Source organism: Saimiri boliviensis, chromosome X (genome assembly GCF_048565385.1).
Source record: "Saimiri boliviensis isolate mSaiBol1 chromosome X, mSaiBol1.pri, whole genome shotgun sequence".
NCBI lineage: Eukaryota > Metazoa > Chordata > Mammalia > Primates > Cebidae > Saimiri > Saimiri boliviensis.
Genome location: NC_133470.1, coordinates 60,808,036 through 60,828,101, shown reverse-complemented (window position 1 = coordinate 60,828,101; position 20,066 = coordinate 60,808,036). Strand labels below are relative to the sequence as shown.

Sequence of the window (20,066 nt, the reverse complement as noted above, 5' to 3'; positions counted from 1 at the left end):
AGAGGTTCCTGGTCCCACGTCTACATTCCATCTGGCAGTCATCTGTGGCTTTCACCTTTCTTTTCCCATAGGACCCAGTTCATTTTTCTCCACCAGAGACCTCTGCCATCTACCTAAGAGGTCAGAGACCTTTATGAAGAGAAGTGCCAGGGCCTGACTCCAGTCTTTCTGGAAAGGGTGGGGATGGGGTGCAGTCTGCAAAGAAGAGGGGCTGACCCAGGCAATTCTTTCCCAAGGTAGCCGGAGGCTTGCACTCAGAAATCAGCCAGTAGCCATCTTCTGCCTCCATCGGAAACTTTCTGGCCAAACTGCTCCTTCTTTCCCCAGCTTTCTGGAGGAACCGATTGGCCCTGGTACCTGGCATGCCCCAGCTGTAGTCAGCATTTCCAGCCTACACACTCCCCTTGCTTTCAGCAGAAGTCCCACACTCTCAGGGGGTACTGCATTTCCACAGACAGAGGATTCCCCATGTAAAGTTTTGGGGTACAAAACAGTAAAGGACAAGGGCTCGCTTAGCTCCCCGACCCTCTCACAACGTCCCGAGTGCTCAGTGACGGCACCATTGGGACCTGGCGTTCTCAGGCATGGTCGATTCCTAAAGTGAATGCACTTCAGGAAGCTGATGCTAGTTTATTTAAATGACTCTCTCCAGCAAATCTCAACCGGACCCTGGCGGTTCGGGGTAGGGGGTCCGCGAAGCCCTGGGCAGTCTCTCCTCCCCCCTCCAGGCCACTCCCCAAAGGGAGACAGAGGCCCAAAACGTGCCGAGAGAAGCAGGCGGGAGGGCGTGCTCAGACACTCCTGTGAGTGCGAGCTGCGTCCACGCTCCAGCGGGAAGTTGCACAGGTTTAAAGCCAATAGGCACCACCGGCCGGCTCCTGCAGCCGCGTAGGTGGCGGTCGGCTCCCGCGCGCTTTCTAAAGTGGCCGAGCTCCTAGACTCGAGCAAAGACGCCAGCGGCTCAGCCATTTGGCTCCGGACGAGGCGATGAGGAGGGCGCCGAGGGCCTGCGGCTGGGGGGAGTATCGCCCAAGCCGTCCTGGACCCAGGGAGTCCCCTCCATCCAAATCCCCAGGAGGCTGCCACCAACCCCAGGGCCGGGAGTCTCAAGGGCACGGGGCCACTCCGGACGGTGCAAATGGGTCCAAGAGCAGGAAGTTCCAGCGGTAGGGCGGCCGTGGAGCGGAGGCACGGGTCAGGGAAATGGGATCCCCTCACTCCCAGAATGGAGGGGAGGGGAGGGGCGGAGGGAGGGGGGGAAAGGGTAGGCACCGCGCTGAGCGGCGACTGGCGCCCCCAGAGGCAGGGTAGACGCGGGCCGCGAGCCGCTGGGGCGCCGTTTTTACCTAGCTCTTCCTCGTCGTCCTCCGGGCCAAGCAGGCGGCAGGGAAGGCGGCGGCGGAGGCGCACGGTGCGCCGGTACAGGCTGTCGGTGCGGCGCCCCAGGGCCAGCAGGTGCCCCTCGAGGTCCTCGAGCAGAGCCAGCGAGTGGCCACAGAGGTCGGCGAGCTGCCGGAGCAGGCTGAGCGAGGCCAGGTGGCTCACGTCGCGGAGCTCCGCCAGCGGCTGCGGCGGATTGCGCGGGCACAGGCGCTGGGGCACCACCGTGCGCCTATAGAACGGCATCCCGGCCGCGGGCGCGGGTGCGGGGGACCAGCCTGGCGGTGCGGCGGGCTCACCCCAAGCAGCGCCCCTGGCCCGAGCGCCCCTGAACGGCGGCCCCAGCTCCGGGTGTAGCAGGCCCCTGGGCGCGGGCCGGAGAGCCTGTGGGCGCCAAAGACGCCTGGCGGGCCGGTGGGCGGGCTGACGGGTTCCTCGCCTAGAGCGCTGCCTCCCCCAGGGGCTGCACACTCGCCGGAGCCACCAGTCCCTCTGACTCTGCTTCGCCGGGCTCCTCCTCCTCCCCTCCTTTCTCCTCCTCCTCCACCCTAGCTCTGCTACTTCGGGATCCCCCCACCCACCTTTTTTTTTCTTTTGCGGTCAGAGATTCGCAGATTAACGCTTGATCCAGGAGAGGGGGAAAGGGAAGTAGGAGTAAAAAGAGCGAGCTGGAGCGTGAAAGAAGGACTGTCTGCGTGAGGGGGGACGTGATGTTCGGTGCAGGATGTGTGCCCGGGTCCTCCTGAGGAGTTCCACTCCCAGTTCTGATGGTTAAAGTTATTTCCTGCTTTTTTAAGAGAAAACTTAAACTTTTTCTTCTAATTACAAAAAAAAAAAAAAAAAATTCAAACACACCCATGCCCACATCAGCAAGTAACCAGCAAAGATCTACCAAATAGTTTGACTTCATTCATCTAGCTTTCCTTCCCCAAACATACTCGGTGCCACGCACAGGCTAGACTAGACTGTGAATACAGCCTTCTAGAACCCAGGAGCTTGGAAATAAGGAGCAAAGAACCGAATATCTTACTCGACTGTTCAGAAGGACGATATCTCTAGGGAGTCCCACAGCGTCTGGACATTGTAAAAGCATTGGAGTGGATGAATGGAAACAAACCCATTTTCTGGAACAATAGATTTAATTCAGATAGAGGGACACCCTTCCATAGTTTATGCAAAAAGAGAGCCCAGGGACGCCTCCTTCTGGTAGGGTCCGCCAGCTGGGATAGGCTCTGTCCCTGGCCAGGCTGAGCTGCTGGGATGCTCTCCCGAGAAGGGGTACAGGAGCCGAGATGTGCTTTCAGTGTGGGCAACCCTGTGGTCACGTCCTGATTTCTCTCCATTCCAGAAGGCAGAAAAGAGGGTGCACATTGTCGTCTTCAGAAAACCAGAGTACCTGAGCATATGTCCTTGTGCACTTAGAGCCTTTGCACTCAGAACCCTTATTTTCAACACACTGAGCTTCCATCTGACTCTCCTCTAACTCACTTCTTTGACTTTGGTGTGCTTCCGTTTCTTCCTTCTCTTAATTCTCTCCTCATTTTTCCTCTTACAAATGTTCACATCCTTATTATCCTTTATACTCAATTAGCAAAACCGTTTTGTTTTTTTTTTTTTAGAAACAAGATCTACCATTCTGTCACACTGACTGGAGTGCAGTGACATGGTCACAGCTCACTGCAGCCTTGAATTCACTCTGGGCTCAGGGGATCCTCCAGTCTCAGCCTCCTGATTAGCTAGGGCTATAGGCACATGCCACCATGCCTGCTAATTTAGTTTTTATTTTTGGTAGAGACAGAATCCCACTATGTTTTCCAGGCTGGCCTTAACCTCCTTGGCTCCAAGCAATCCTCCTGCCTCAGCCTCCCAAAGCACTGGGATTACAGGCATGAGCCACCGCACTGGCCAATAAAACACTTTGAACAGAATACCCGCATCTACATTAATGATTCTGAGCATGGCCTGTTTTCATGCATTCCTTCAGATAATTAATTGTCCCTTAAGCAGTTCAAGAAGGCTCTACAACTAGTATATTTCAAAATTGCTAATAGATTCTAAATGTTCACACCACAGAAACATGGTAAATATGTGAGGTGTGGATATGTTAACTAGCTTGATTTAATCATTCCACAATGTATTAATATATAGGCATCAAACATCACATCATGCCCCACAAATATACATAATTATTTGTCAATCAAAAATAAAGTAAAAGAGTAATCCAGTTTCCCTTTTCAGCATATAGTTGTTTCTTGTTTAGTAAATTAGAAAATGGATATTCTAAAAGTTGGGTTCTGATTAAAATAAGAATCAACACATGGGCAAAAGACTTGTACCCTTTCTGAACTGTGAAATTCAGTTGCAGAATAAAAAACCCAAATTCTCTATTTGGTAAACTCAAACTGGAGCCAAGAGAGCGAGTGGCAGGAAGTAGGGGCTTGGCTGGCTCTCCAGGGATACTTTTCCTTGACCTATGAGCTGTTTAGACTGATGTCTGCTCTGGAGAAAAAGAAATGAGGTATGAGCAAATTGAAGGAGACTGTGTGGGCAGAGCTACACTGTCTGAGCACAGCAGACCTAGGGTGGGCCTGGTCGCTGAGCCTCCCTCACTACTGTGATTCCTGAGGCTGAAGAATCTTTCAGAGATCTGTAATAACAAGCCCAACTCCAAGCAAACCAGCTTTGGCCCTACCCCTTTTCCCCCAGCCTAGTTTGCTCTCACTCCAACCTCATCAGTGAGATGGCCCTGGCTTTCGTCAAGGAAACATCAAATACTTGCAATGGAGTCACCTCACAGCAGTGCCCCTCCTCCCTTGCCAGGACTAGAGTGGATCTGCTTGTATGATGGAAGAAGCCAAGGTAATATAAATTGTCACCTTGCTTCTTATCCAGTCTCTTCCCACCAGGAAAGGTGAGACCTAGAATAAGGGTCTGCCTTGGGTTCAAGGGGTGGGCAGAGACGCAGAAAACCTCAGGGGAAGGAGTGCAGGGAGCCAGGCTCTGGTATGTGAAGGAGAAGTTAGAGTTCTTGAAATACTATGCTCCAGCCAAGCTGGCTGGGCAGGAAAGCAGCTAGGATAAAGTGACCTCCTCTGTGCTCCCACATCACCCTGTAGCACAGTATCTGGCACAGTGTAGTGGAGGGTCATATGAGCATCCTTGTTTAAATAGTAATATTAATATTCCTTTGTAATAATATTGTCTCCCTCACACGATTGTTAGCTGCATGGGGGCAAAAACCGTATCTGTCTTGTTCACTGCTGTATGTCCAGTGCCAAACCCAGCAATGGGCATACAGTAGGTACTCTGAAAATGCCTGCTGAATGAATGAATAAATGGAGGACTGCAGATAGATAGAGCAAGATGTGAAGAGCTTTACTAAAGGATTTAACTCAACCGGCTATAGAGTTGTGGATTCTTGAGCAGAACATTGCCTGACACAAAGGAGGAGGTGCTTAAGAACTTTTCATGTAGAGGCCGAGGCTGCTACGCCCCACGTGCACTCACAACCCCAGGGCCAAGAAGCCGGAAAGTGCTCTGTGAATTCAACATTTGCTTTGATTTGCCTATAAACCTTGGCATTACAGAAGGAGAGAGAGAAAATGAAGGTGCCAAGAAGAGAAGGGGAGGCCCTTGACAGCCAAACCAGACCTGAAAGTGCTGGATGCTTCCCACCCACCCACCACCTCCCAGGCTCCAGGCCTGCAGCAGTTTAACCTGATACCAGATTTTGGAGTTGCAATCTGAGCCTAAGCCTAAGCACCTGTGGAATCAGGTATGGATCTAACCTAGAAGCAGAGACAGAAAGAGTAGCCAGAGAGGCAAAAGCGTTGACCACTCAAGATCAGAAAGACTTCTGCTTTCTTTCCCATCTCCCAACCTGCCTTCCTAGCTGCTGGTAAGAACCTGGAATTTCGATAAAAATGAACTTGAAAGAATAAATAAGTGACATAGGATATGCCATTTCTCCTCCTTTGAGCTGGCAATTTCCACAGCTGCAAAATGAAAATTTATGAGCAAACCTCATATAACCTACCCAGCTTCCCAGTATAGCCCTCACTCCAACATGTAATCCTTGGAGGATTACATGTTGCTACCTCTCAAATATGCCAAATAGTAGCAACTTGGTGGCTAAGAAGGGATGTCAGCTGTCTCCTTGTTTTTGTTTTGTTTTTTTGTTTGTTTGTTTGTTTTGAGACGGAGTCTCGCTCTGTTGCCCAGGCTGGAGTGCAGTAGTGTGATCTTGGTTCACTGCAACGTCTGCCTCCCAGGGTCAAGTGATTCTCCTGCCTCAGCCTCCTGAGTAGCTGGGACTACAGGCGTGCACCACCACACCCAGCTAATTTTTGTATTTTTAGTAGAGACGGGGTTTCACCATCTTAGCCAGAACGGTCTCAATCTCCTGACCTTGTGATCTGCCTGCCTTGGCCTCCCAAAGTGCTGGGATTACAGGCGTGAGTCACCATGCTCGGCGGCTTTCTCTGCAATATTCCTCTACAGTCAATTGTTTTATCTAAGGTTTTTTTTTTTCTTCTGGTTTTAGAGACAAGGTCTCGCTATGTTGCCCAGACTGAACTCAAACTACCAGGTTCAAGCAATCCTCCCAAGTAGGTGGAACTGTAGTCTCACACTATGTTTTATCTAAGTTTTAAGAACATATATTCCACCCCACACCCTCTTGCTATGAGGCTCAGCAAAGATGCTTTCATTATGAATGAAAAAACATACATATAGCCAGTAGGGGCATGAAAAGGCTGTTCGTTAACCCCAACTCTAACATATTTACTGTTCTCCGGTTCTAAGTGTCTGTACCAAGAGAAATGAACAAGAATTGGCAAATACTTGATCAAATTGACTCTCTTTGTAAATGTCATTTATCCTTTTTGGTATTAATTTGAGGCTCTGCAGTTAAGAATACAAGTAAACTCTCTCTCCTCAGGCAGCCCAGTAGCCCAAAGAAATCAAACTGGTGGCTTTTCGGTCAGATAGAACCTATAATTCAACTAACAATGCAAACAGTATCAATGCTAATCAATGCTACAATCTGAAAAGAGGGATTTGTGGATTGAGTTTATCTTTATAATGATTATTAACAATTTATCAAAACAAATAACAAAATGTGATAAATTATTAATGAAACATGCAAAGTTAAAAAAAAAGAGTGGGTACACTGAGTGGATCACTACTACAAGATTTGAAAGGAAAGAACACAATTCTGCCCTAGAGACAACAGAGGGTTTACTGAGCAGGAGGGATGTAACCCCAGAGCTTGGCCTCCAAGGGTGGACTGGAAACTTACATGGTCATCAATCATCTCCTAGGGCAGTAGGTGTGTGAGCCAAAGACAGCTCAAGGTCCTAAAATAAATTCCTTTCAGCCTAGTGTCAATGCTTCACACACATGGGGCAAACCCTTCAAGAATTCCATGAGGAAATAAACCTTTATTTCAAAAATAAACTTTGATGTTGTTTGAACTTTGGCCCTGACTCTGAGCCCAGGCTGAGACTTCATAAAAGACTTGTGGCATTTTGAAAGAAACTATGGGAGATTTCAGCAGAATGTGAACAAATTCTTTTTCAGTCCCTCATCTTCGTGTCCTATGTAGATCCTCCCTCACCACCAATCCCTCACTTGCCACCCAACCATCATGTTTTACCCGCTCTGTCTTATTAGGATGAGGCTATAATTAAGAACATTCAAACATTGTTGCATTTAATAGGTAATTTTATCTTAACATGCTTACTTTACGAAAGAAAAATCATATTAAGCCACTCCCTGACTATCCTACTCTTGACCTGACAACCACCATTCCTCCTCTACAAACCTCCGTCTTCCCACAAAATCCCAAAGCAGTAAGTAAAAATCCTTAATCCCCCTGGAATGGGCTATGTATGCCACGTGATGATATGTCTTCAATGTGTTTGATATTAATGCTGCATTTAGGTAATAACCATGTCCATGTACAACATTACATTGGGTGTTGTCTTAGTCCATCTGGGCTGCTATAACAAACTGCTATAATAAACTGAGTGGCACATAGGAGGCACTCAAGAAATGTTAGCTCCTATTATTAGCAGTATAGATAGTAGTTTCCTGTTTATAAAAAGAAAGGGACATTTTTTTCTCCCTTCTCCATCCTGAGTCAACATAGCCTTAGTCCTTGCTTCAGAGTTTCTGAATAATTAATTATAATCAGGAATAGTCTAGATTTTGTCTCTTGCCAAATTACCATTTAATTTATCAAAGGCTTTCTGACATTCAGGTTGTCTCAACTTTTTTTAATCAAGTCTTTCTCAGCCAAATTGGTAAGATTTATTAGGTTAAACTACATTACAAACTTGTAATAACAAGTGCTGGCCCTCATCTGCTTCTTTATGCCTGGGTTGTCCCACTTCCCAATCATCTCAGCTATATCTTAAATAAGTAGGATTCTATTGGTTACTCTAACCCGGAATCATCACCTTGGCCAATCTAAATGGATGTTTGCTCAACTCCTAAGTAAGCCCAGTTCTGGAGTTACCCAGAGAACAATCACTAAATATCTTAGATGAGTTTCCATATTTACGTTAAAAATGACTATCTCATCACTATATGCAATTGCAGGATCATTCATTCCAGACAATAAAATATTACCCACCACCAAAATACAGTGAAAGCTTTCTTATTCCAAAGAGAAAATAGATTCCATTTTTAGTGACTCAAAGCACTATACAAATATCTTTAAAAAGATAGTTTGGAACAAAGGCAGTCAGTACTTCTGCTTGTAAGATATGTAGAAGCATACGAGAAACATGAGTAATTGTCTCCCAACAAGAAGACTAGAATTGAAACCTGGATTAGGAGGGGAAACTATTAGAGAGCTAGGAAAAATCAGGATATAGGAGCATTATGAACGGGAAGGCATTTGGGAGGCTGAGGTAGGAGGATCGCTTGAGCCCAGGAGTTTGAGGAGGCACTGAGCTATAATTGCACCACCACACCCAAGCCTGGGTAACAGAATGAGACCCCATCTCAAAAGAAAAAGAAAGAAAGAAGGGAGAGAGAAGAAGTAAGGAAGGATGAGGAAAGAAGGAGAAAGAAAAATGAAAGAAAGAGAAAGAAAGGAGAAAGAAAGAAAGAAAAAAGAAACAAAGATAAATTTTAAAAAGATAAAAATTAAAGAAAGAAAAAAAAAGGAAAGGAGAAAAAAAGAGAAAAAGCAGGGTGAAGTTTCAGGAATGTGGATGTGGTCATCAATGTCAAATACTACAGAGACATCCAGTATAATAAGGATGGATAAGAAGTTATTGAGTTGGTTGACTGGTGATTGTTTGAGCCTAGGTCCTCTGAGAAGCAGATACCAAGACAGGATTAGATGTACAAGAAATGCATCAGGGGAAGTTCCTGAGAAAATATGTGGAGGGACCCGAGGGAGGATTGGAGGGCCATCAGTCTATGATTCAGGTCAGTTATGAGGAATCCTTGAGCTATGAGTTTATTCATTGGGATACTGATAGAGATTGCATTCAATCTTTAGATTGCTTTGGGAACTATTGGCATCTTAAGCACATTAAGTCTTCCAGTTCATGAATATGGATGTCATTTCATTTATTTAAGTCATAGCTGTTTTCTTTCAATAATGTTTTGTAGTTTACAATGTACAAATGTTTGACTTCCTTGATTAAATTTATTCCTAGATAGTTTATTCTTTTAGGTGCTATTGTAAATGAATTTTTTTTGTTTCCTTTTCGGATTGTTCACTGCTGGTTTATAGAAACACAACTGATTTTTGTGTGTTGATTTTGTATCCTGTGTGTTTAACAAATTTAATAGTTACAGTAGTTTTTTGGCAGATTCTTTGAGATCTTCTTTATATAAGATCATGTCATCTGAGAATAAAGATAGTTTTACTTCTTCTCCAGTTTGTATGCTTTTTATTTCTCTTTCTACCTAATTGTTCTGGCTAGAACTTACAGTGCAGTGTTAAACAACACTAGTGAAAATGAGCATTCTATCCTGTTCCTGATCTTAGGGGGAAAGCTTCCCGTGTTTTTCCATTGAGTATGATATTAGCTACAGGCAGTGCTCGACTTACGACCACGGTCGGGACCACGGCACGGTCGTAACACGATTCAGTCGTAAGTTGAGTAGGCTATACGTACAGTTGAAATGGTGCACGCAGAGAAGGTAGTGCTGCCAGAAGCTGGCCCGCACTGTTGTATGCCCAGTTAGGCAACGTTTGCGCTGCCAGACGCGGAGCAGTCGTGGCTAGCGATTGTGGTCATAAAGTCGAATGGTCGTAAGTTGTATAGGTCGTTAAGTTGATCAATCCCTGTATGTGTTACATATAAGGTTTTGTAGCTCCATTTTTTCACTGAATACTGTATCATAAACATTTTTCATGCTATTAAAAGCAAAACATTTTTGTATGCATAATATATTCCAGAAATAAATGTCAAGTTTCAGAATATTGGCAGAGAATTGGAAGCTATAATAAAAGAAACAAATGGAAAATATATAAATAAAAATTATAATATGCAAAGCTAAGAACTCAGTGGATGAATGTAATAACAGATTAGACACAACAAAAGAGAGAACTAATAAACTCAAAGATAGGCTATAAAAACATCTGGAATGAATGTCAGAGAGATGTAAATGTGGCAAATACAGAAAAAGGGTAAAAGGCGAAGGGATACAGTATGAAAGTGTAACATATATGTAATTTGATTCCCAGAATGAGATAGAATAGGGCTGAAGCAATATTTGTAGAAATAAAGTTCCAAACTTGAGAAAAGATATCCAGCTATAGATTCAAGAATCTCTATGAGTCCCTCTGCAAGTCCCAAGCAACATGAATAAAAAAACCCAAACCAAACCAAACCAAACCACTAGGCACTTCATAGTGAAACTACTGAAAACAAAAGGCAAAGAGAAATCTTGAAAACATCCAGAGAAACAGTATGGTAGCTTGTCAAAATATTAAAAATAAGCTGGGCACAGTGGCAAGTGCCTATAGCCCCAGCTACTTGGAAGGCTGAGGCAGAAGGATCACTTGAGTCCAGGAGTTTAACCAAGTCCAGTCTGGGCAGCATAGTGAGACTATGTCTCTAAAAATATTTTAAATAGTATTTTAATCAATAGGATTGATCCAGAAATTCCACTTCTAAGGTATATACCCAGAAGAACTGAAAGCAAGGTCTCACAGAGATATTTGTAATAGCTGTTTCATAGCAGCATTATTCACAATAGTCAAAAGTTGGAAGCAACCTAAGTGTCCACTCACAGATGAATAAATAAAGTGTTGTATTTCTATATAACAGAATATTACTTAGCCGTAAAAAGGAAGAAGATTCAGACACATGTTACAACATGAATGAACCTTGAAAACATCATACTAAGTGAAATAAGCCAGTTGCAAGAAAAACAAATACTGTGTGATTCCAGTTACATGAGGTGGCTAGAGTAGTTAATAAAGTACTTAACTAGAGACAGAAAGTAAAAGGGAGGTTGCCAGGGGTGCAGAGGGATGAGGAATTGGCTTTTAATGGGTATAGAGTTTGCTTTGTAAGATGAAAAGAATTCTGAAGATGAGTTACACAATAATGTGAAAATACTTAATACTACTGAACTAAACACTTAAAAATGTAAGACAGTAAATTTTGTATTATGTATATCTTACCCCAATTTAAAAATTTTTTAAATTAAAAAAAGAGGAAAAATATTAACTCCAAAGGAGACATATGTATTATTTAGCCCTAAAAAAGAAGGAAGAAAATCTTGTCATTTGCAACAAAATGGATGAATCTCCTTTAATATACCAATGGACACTTAGGTTGATGCCATATCTTGGTTATTGTGAAAAATGCTGCAATGAACATGGGAATATAGCTTTCTCTTCAATATACTGATTTCTTTTCCTCTGGCTATATACCCAAAAGTGGGATTGCTAGATCATATGGTATGTAGTGCTATATTTAATTTTCTGAGGAACCTACATACTGCTTTTCATAATGGATGTACAGCAGCCTTTTTATATAAATGGCCCAGCAATATGTAACTTAGGCTTTGTAGGCCATGTGGTCTGTTGCAACTACTCAACTCTGCCATTGTAGCATGAAGTCATACATAAATGATACATTAAGGAATTTGTGTGATTGTGTTCTTTTCCTTCCTCTCTTTCATATCAGTGCTCACTGTAACTTTGAGCTCCTGGGCTTATGCAATCATCCCATCTCAGCCTCCCAAGTAGCTAGGACTACAGGCACACACCACCATGCCCAGCTAATAAGCATGGTAATGTTCTAATAAAACTTTATTTATGGCTGGGCACAGTGGCACATGCCTGTAATCCCAGCTACTTGGGAGGTTGGCACAAGAAGATCACTTGAGCCCAGGAGTTCAAGACCAGCTTGAGTAACATAATGAGACCCCCATCTCTAAAGAAGACCCAAAAAACAAAACTTTGTTTAAGACATTAAAAATTGCATTTCATAAAATACTCTTCTTGTGATTTTTCCCCAACCATTTAATAATGTAAAAACTATTCTTAAGTCACAGGCCATACAACCACAGCTTGGAGTTTGCCTATCCCTGCTATAGGGTAAAGAAAATTAATAAACTATAGCTACACATGACAACGTGTACAAATCTCACAAATATAATGCTGAGAGAAAGCAACTTGTGTTAGTTTCCTGTTGCTGCCATAATAAATTACCAAAAACTGGCTGCATGCAGTGGCTCATGCTTGTAATCTCAGCACTTTGGGAGGCTGAGGTGGGAGAATTGCTGAGGCCAGGGGTTTGAGACCAGCCTGGTCAACATGGCAAAGCCCCATCACTACTAAACTTAAACAAAAATTATCTGGGCACCATGGTGTGCACCTGTAATCCCAGCTAAATTGGGAGGCTGAAGCACGAAAATCACTTGAAACCAGCAGGCAAAGGTTGCAATGAGCTGAGATTGCACTACTGCCCTCCAGTCTTGGTGACAGAGTGAGATGGTCTCAAAAATAATAAATAAATAACCAACCACAAACTAAATATTTAATACAAATGTATTATCTTATAGCTCCGGAGATTAGAAGTCTAACACTGATCTCACTGGACTAAAATCAAGGGGTTGGCAGGGCTGTGTTCCTTCTGGAGGTTCTAGGGAAGAATGTTTTCTTGGCTTTAGCTTCTAGAGGTCTTCTGCATTCCTTGGCTTGTGGCCCCCTTCCTCCTTCTTCAAAGCCACCAAAGTTGTACTGAGTCTTTCTTATGCTACTGTCTCTATGGTTCTCCCTCTTCTGCTTCCTTCTTCCACTTTTAAGGACTCTTGTGATTACACTGAGCCCACCCAGATAATTCAAAATAATATTCCTGTCTTAAGGTCAATTGAACAGCAACCTTAATTCCACCTGCTATCTCAATTTCCCTTTGTCAGGTAACCAAACATAGTCACAAGTTCCAAGGGTTAAAATGTAAACATTTAAGGGGTCATTATTCTGCCTACCATACAATCCAAACCCACAATCATATATGCTGTAAGATTCCAAGTTAAAAAAATAAAAACACTATAATGTTTAAGAATTCTCCTTACTGGTGGTAAGACTCTAAATAACAAAAAAGAAGTGATTACCATAAAATTTAGGATAGTTATTACTTTGGGATAAAGCAGAAGATGAAGTGATTGAGAGGAGACACAGGAGAAGCATTTGAGTCCTGGTAATGTTCTATTTCGTGACCTGTATGGTGGTTACAAAGATAATGATAATTCATTATATATCAATTTATGTTCAGTGACCACCTGTATAAACATTACTTCACAGTAAAAAACTTTTTAATGTAAAAGAAAGAAAGAAGAAGACTCCAAATTGGGAATCACTAACCAGTGTGCGGTGGAAGAGTGTGTGATCAAACACTATATACATTAACACAACTTTCAGTCAGTATTTTAGTGCTTAAAGTTTAATATTAGTAGAATACTAGGGATCCCATGATATTTGGGAAGGTCTCCAATATTACGGGAATAAAGACAAACAGAAAAGGAGAATCCAGAGGAAATTTTCACACAATATGGGGAATAGAAAAAAATTGTAAATCATAAACACCAAAACCTCTCATTGCTATCCTAGAGAAATGAGAGAAGATTCTGCATACATGTTTTAAAAGGGGAACAGAGAATAAGAGCTTGTAAAAAGTAAGCTACAAGAGACTTCAAAAAGTTCATCAAGGCCAGGTGCAGTAGCTCACATCTGTAATCCCATTATTTTGGGAGGCCGAGGTAGGAGGATTGCTTGAGCCCAGGAGTTCAAGACTCACCTAGGCAACATAGGGAGACCTCGTCTCCACAAAAAAATTAAAAAATTAGCCAGGTGTGGTGGCATGTGCCTGTTGTCCCAGCTACTTTGAAGGCTGAAGTGGGAAGATTGCATAAGTCCAGGAATTCAAGGCTGCAGTGAGCTATAATCACACCACTGTACTCTAGCCTGGGTGAGAGAGCAAGACCTTATCTCAAAAAAACAAAGTTCATGGAAAAATGAAACTAAGAGATAAAGGTAAAAAACATAAACTTTATTTCTCAACTTAAGTTCCATCAAGGTCAAGACACTTTTGGAAGTGATGATACCAGCTTTTTAAACCCATCCCTAAAGAACTGAGGGTCCTGGGAATATAGCCATGTCAATGCAGTCTTTTGTACATTACTAGCTGAAGAAAATGGGTGCTCTTTAAAGATTTTTTAAGATTAGGAAACAAAAAGGAAGTCAGAAAGAGCCAAATCAAGGCTGTAAGTTGGATGCTTAATGATTTCCCATCAAAACTCTTGCAAAATTGCCCTTGTTTGTTGAGAGGAATGAGTAGGAACATCATTGTGGTGGAGAAAGACTCTCTGGCGAAGCTTTCTCGGGCATTTTTCTGCTAAAGCTTTGGCTAATTTTCTCAAAACGCTCTTGTAATAAGCAGATGATATTGCTTTCGACCCTCCAGAAAGTCAGTAAGAAAAATGCTTTGAGAATTCCAAAAAGAAACTGTTGCTATGACCTTTGCTCTTGATCAGGCTACTTTTGCTTTGACTGGACCACTTCCACCTCTTGGTGCCCAATGCTTTGACTGCACTTTGTCGTCAGGATTGTACTAGTAAAGCCATGTTCCATCACCTGTTACAATTCTTCAAAGAAATGCTTCAGGATTTTGAGCCCACTTTCAAATTTCAATTGAAAGCTCTGCTCTTGTCTGCAGTTGACCTAGGCACAATCGTTTTGGTACCCATCAAGTGGAAACATTGTTCAACATTATTTTTTCAGTCAGAATTGTGTAAGTTAAACCAATTGAGATAGCTACAGTATTGGCTATTGTTTGTGCTATTAATCGTCAGTTCTCTTCAATTAAGGCACTAACAAGGTTAATGTTAATTTTTTCCTCACAAATTGATATGTACAGTCTTCCACTGCAAGCTTCATCTTCAATAGTGCCTCATCTCTTCTTTAAAAGAATTATCAATTTGTAATAGAAACACATCAGTGCTCATGGATGGATAATCAACATTGTGAAAATGACCATCCTACCAAAAGTAATCTCCAAATTCAATGCAATTCCCCTCAAAATACCACCATCATTCTTCACAGAACTTGAAAAACCAATTCTAAACTTTATATGGAACCAAAAAGAGCCTGCATAGCAAAAGCAAAACTAGGCAAAAAAGAACAAATCTGGAAGCATCACATTACCCAACTTCAAACTATGCTATAAGGCCATAGTCACCAAAACAGCATGGTACTGGTATAAAAATAGGCACAAAGATCAATGGAACAAAACAGTGAACCCAGAAATAAAGTCAAACACTTACAGCCAACTGATCTTCCACAAAGCAAACGTAAACATAAAGTAGGGGAAAGGACAGCCTATTCAACAAATGGTGCTGGGATAATTGGCAAGCCACATGTGGAAGAGTAAAATTTGGTCCTTATCTTTCACCTTAAACAAAAATATCTTTCACCTTATACAACTCAAGATGAATCAAGGGCTCAAATCTATGACCTGAAACCATAAATATTCTAGAAGATAACATCAGAAAAACCCTTCTGGACATTGGCTTAGGCAAAGACTTCAAGACCAAGAACCCAAAAGCAAATGCAGCAAAAACAAAGATAAATAGATAGGACTTAATTAAACTAAAAATCTTCCACATAGCAAAAGAAACAATCAGCAGAGTAAACAGACAAGCCACAGAGTGGGAGAAAATCTTCACAATCTATGCATCTGACAAAGAACTAATAACCAGAATCTACAAGGAACTCAAACAAGTCAGCAAGAAAAAACAAATAACCCCATCAATACATGGGCGAAGGACATGAATAGACAATTCTCAAAAGAAGATATACAAATGACCAACAGGCATATGAAAAAATACTCAACATAACTAATGATCAAGGAAATGCAAATCAAAACCACAATGAGATATCATTTCACTCCTGCAAGAATGGCCATAATCAAAAACTTAAAAAAAAAGACGGTTGTTGGTGGGGATGTGGTAAAAAGACAACACTTTACCCTGCTGGCGGGATTGTAAACTAGTACAACCACTAGGGAAAACAGTGTAGAAGTTCCTTTAAGAACTAAAAGTAGAACTACCATTTGATCCAGCAATGCCACTACTGAGTATCTACCCAGAGGAAAGAAGTCTTTATACGAAAAAGATACTTGCACATGCTTGTTTACAGCAGCACAATTTGCAATTGCAAAAATATGGAACCAGCCCAAGTGTCCATCAATCAACAAGTGGATAAAGAAATTGTGGAAATTGTGGCATATATATATATATATATATATAATGAAATACTACTCAGCCATAAGAAGGATCAAAATAATGGCATTCACAGCAACCAGGATGGAATTGGAGACCATTATTCTAAGTGAAGCAACTCAGGAATGGAAATCCAAACATTGTATGTTCTCATAAGTGGGAGCTAAGCTATGAGGAAACAAAGGCATAAGAATGATACAATGGACTTTGGGGACTTGGGGGAAAAGGGTGGGGGAATGAGGGATAAAAGACTACAAATTGGGTACAGGGTATACTGCTTGGGTGATGGGTGCACCAAAATCTCAGAAATCACCACTAAAAAACTTATTAATGTAACCAAACACCATCTGTTCCCCTAAAACCTATGGAAATAAAAAATAAAAATAAATAAAAGAGTTATCAGTTTGTAAACTGCTGATTTATTTGGGGCATTGTCCCCATAAACTTTTCACAAAACATCAATGATTTCACCATTCTTCCACCCAAGCTTCACCATAAATTTCATGTTTGTTCTGGCTTCGATTTTAGTGAAATTCATGTTGCTCTGATAGGGGCTCTTTTCAAACTGATGTCTTAGCCTTCTTAGTGCCTCAAACTAGATACTGTTCAGACCTGTTATAACAAGTTAGTATGAGTTTATTTTGATGCAAAAATTTTTGAAATCCATACTTTTTTTTCATAACACAAATTTTCCATAAACTTCCTGAAAACCCCTCTTAGAAGAATAGAGATTTAAAGCAAACAAACAAGCAACAAATCTCAATAAAAAAGTGAAAACTAGCCAGGTGTGGTGGCTCATGCCTGTCATCCCAGCATTTTGAGATGCTGAAATAGGAAGATCACTTGAGGCCAGGAGTTCAAGACCAGCCTAGACAACATTGCAAGACCCTATCTCTACAAAAATAAATAAATAAATAAAACACCCAGGTGTGGTTGTGCACACCTATAGTCCTAGTTACTCTGGAGGCTGAGGCAGGAGGAACATTTGAGCCCAGGAGTTAGAGGCTGCAGTGAGCTATGATCACACCACAGCACTGAGCAACAGAGCAAGAGTCTGTATCTAAAAAAATTACAAAAGACTGAAAACTAAAGTTGCTTAAATATCCCAGAAGCTACGGGAAGAGAACAGTGAGATGGACTATAGAAGAGAAAAATAAGAAAATTTGATCATCAAATCAGAAATCCAGCCTGCAGTATAGGAATGATACTGGTGCTCTTGGTGCTATGAAATGTACAGGGCTGGCCAGCATGGAAATGCTAGAGGCTCCAGATGGAGAGAAAAAAGAAAATGCTGAGAAGAAAAAATGAAGACGAGAAAATTTCCTTAAAAAAAACTCTTGACTGAAGGGGTATACTAGGAACACAGCAAAATTCACAGCATAAAAAATAATCACCTTACTGGGATATTTCCAATAAACACAGAAAAGATACTAATCAAGGGCAAGTTAAAAAAAAAGTTAAGGCCATATGTGGTAGCTTACACCTGTAATCCCAGCACTTTAGGGGACCAAGGCAGGAGGATTGTTGGAGCTCAGGAGTTCAAGACCAGCCTGGGCAACATAATAAGATCCTGTCTCAAAAAAAAAAAATAAAATTAGCCAGGCATGGTGGTTCATGCCTGTAGTCCCAGCTACTCGGGAGGCTGAGGTGGAAGGATGTCTTGAGCCTAGGAGATTGAGGCTGCAGTGATCCATGATCATACACTGTATGCCAGTCTGGATGATAGAGCAAGACTCTGTCTCAAAAAAAAAAAAAAAAGGAAAAGAAAGAAAAGAAAACAATAATACTATGGACAATTCGATGTACATAAATTCAGCAACTTAGAAGATATAAGTTAATATCTTGAAAACCTCAAATCACACAAACTTACCCAATATCAAATAGATAACTTGACTATTTCTATAAATAGATTGAATTCATAATTAAATACCTTCAAAACAAGAAAACTACAGACCCAGGTGGTTTCACTGGTGAATTCTATCACACATTTCAAGAATAGCAAGTCACCAAATCCTTCCCCAAAATACGAGGGAACAGTTCCCAACTCCTTTTATGAGTCTAGTGTTATCCTGATACTGAAACCAAGCAAAGACATGTAAAAAGCATGAAAACAAGAAACTATAGACCAATAACCCTCATGAACATAGAAGCAAAAATATTTACAAAATATCAGCAAATCTAATCCAGGAATGTACATAAGGAAAACTATATCTCAAATAAGTAGAGTATATTCCAGGAATGCAAGGCTTGTTCGATGTTTGTAAAAACACTCCCTTACATCCATTATATTAACTGTCTATAAAAGAAAACCACATTATACTATCAGTTGGTAAAGAAAAAGGCTTTGACAGAAAAAAATTCAATGGATAAATCATAGTCTTTCAAAAATGGCATTGCAACATTTAAGCATCCGCGCCCAAAAAATAACCTGAACTTGCATTTCACACCTTATACAAAATTCAAAATGGATGATGTACTTAAATGTAACACATAAAACTATAATATTTTAAGAAGAAAACATAAGATAAAACCTTCATGACCTGGGGTTACAGGAAGAATTCTTAGACATAATACCAGAAGCATGAGCCATACTAAATCATAAGGGAAAATGTGCTACATTTGATTTCATCAAAATTAAAACTTTTGTTCTGAGAGAGACCCTGTTAAGAAAGCGAAAAAACAGGTATAGAATGGGAGAAAACATTTGTGAATCACATATCCAACTAACATCCAGAATCAACAAAGGGCTCTCAAAACTCAACAATAAGAAAATAAACTGCTCAATCGAAGAAAGTGGTCAAAGGACTTGAACAGACACTTCACCAAAGAGAATATAAGAATGACAAGTAAGCATATGAAAATATGTTCAATACCATTAGCCATTAGGAAAATATAAATTAAAATCACAATGTGATACAACTCTACATCTATTAAAATTGCTGAGCTACAAAATAGTGATAACATCAAGTGCTGGTGAGGATACAGAGCAACTGGAACTCTCATATATTGATGAAGAGAATGCAGAATGGTACAGTCACTCTGAAAAACAGTTTACTAATTTCTTACAAAGTTAAATATACACTTACCATATGACCCAGCAATATAACTCCTGGTCTTTGCCTTAGAGAAATGAAAACTTATGTCCACAGAAAAATTTGTGTATGAATGTTCATGGCAACCTCATTTATAATCACCAAAAACTGAGAGCAATCAAGATGTCTTTCAACAGAAAAATAGATAAACATCCTCTGGTACACCCATGCATTGAAACACTACTTAGTAATGCAAAGGAAGGAACTACTGATACATGTATACCTTGGATGAATCACAAATGCATTATGCTAAATGAAAGAAGCCCATCCCAAAAGGTTACATATTATATAAATCTGTTTGTATAATATCATGAAAAAGGTAAAACTATAGAGACAAAAAAACGGACCACTGCTTGTCAGGATGGGAGAGATGGTTTGACTACAAAGGGACAGAACAAGGCAGATTTTTGGAATGATGGAATTGTTTTGTATCCTAACTATGGTGTAGTACATGAATCTATCCATGTGTTGAATTCATTGTACTGAAAACAAAACAAAAAAAAGTTAATTTCACTAGGATAATTTCAAATGTATAATTAGAAATGTTTTTGAATGAGTCACATATAAAGGATTGGAAACCATAATGGCCCACAAAATAGCACCAGTCTGTTCAAAAGCGACATGGGAAGTCAAAAACCAGTGGATCAGTGCCTTCAAAATCCTTGGTGAAAAATATTTTTGGCTTAAAATTATAAACTAAGCTATCAACTCAGTATGAGATTGAAGGCAATTTTTGTTCATGCAAATCTCAAAAGAAATCATCTCCCTGGTACCTTTATGTGGAAGTTCCTAGAGGATGCGTCCCATCAAAACATAGGAGTAAACTAAAAC

General features: G+C 41.1%; 1 protein-coding gene across 1 annotated transcript in view; it reads right to left on the bottom strand.

Annotated features, from left to right (window-relative positions):
• NHSL2 (NHS like 2) overlaps positions 1-1,829 on the bottom strand; it is a 248,776-nt gene extending 246,947 nt beyond the window's left edge. The window contains exon 1 of the mRNA XM_074391392.1: positions 1,347-1,829. Within this exon, the coding sequence (XP_074247493.1) occupies positions 1,347-1,626 (280 nt within the window). The 5' untranslated portion in view covers positions 1,627-1,829. The remainder of the gene's footprint in view (positions 1-1,346) is intronic.
• Positions 1,830-20,066: the final 18,237 nt, after the last annotated feature.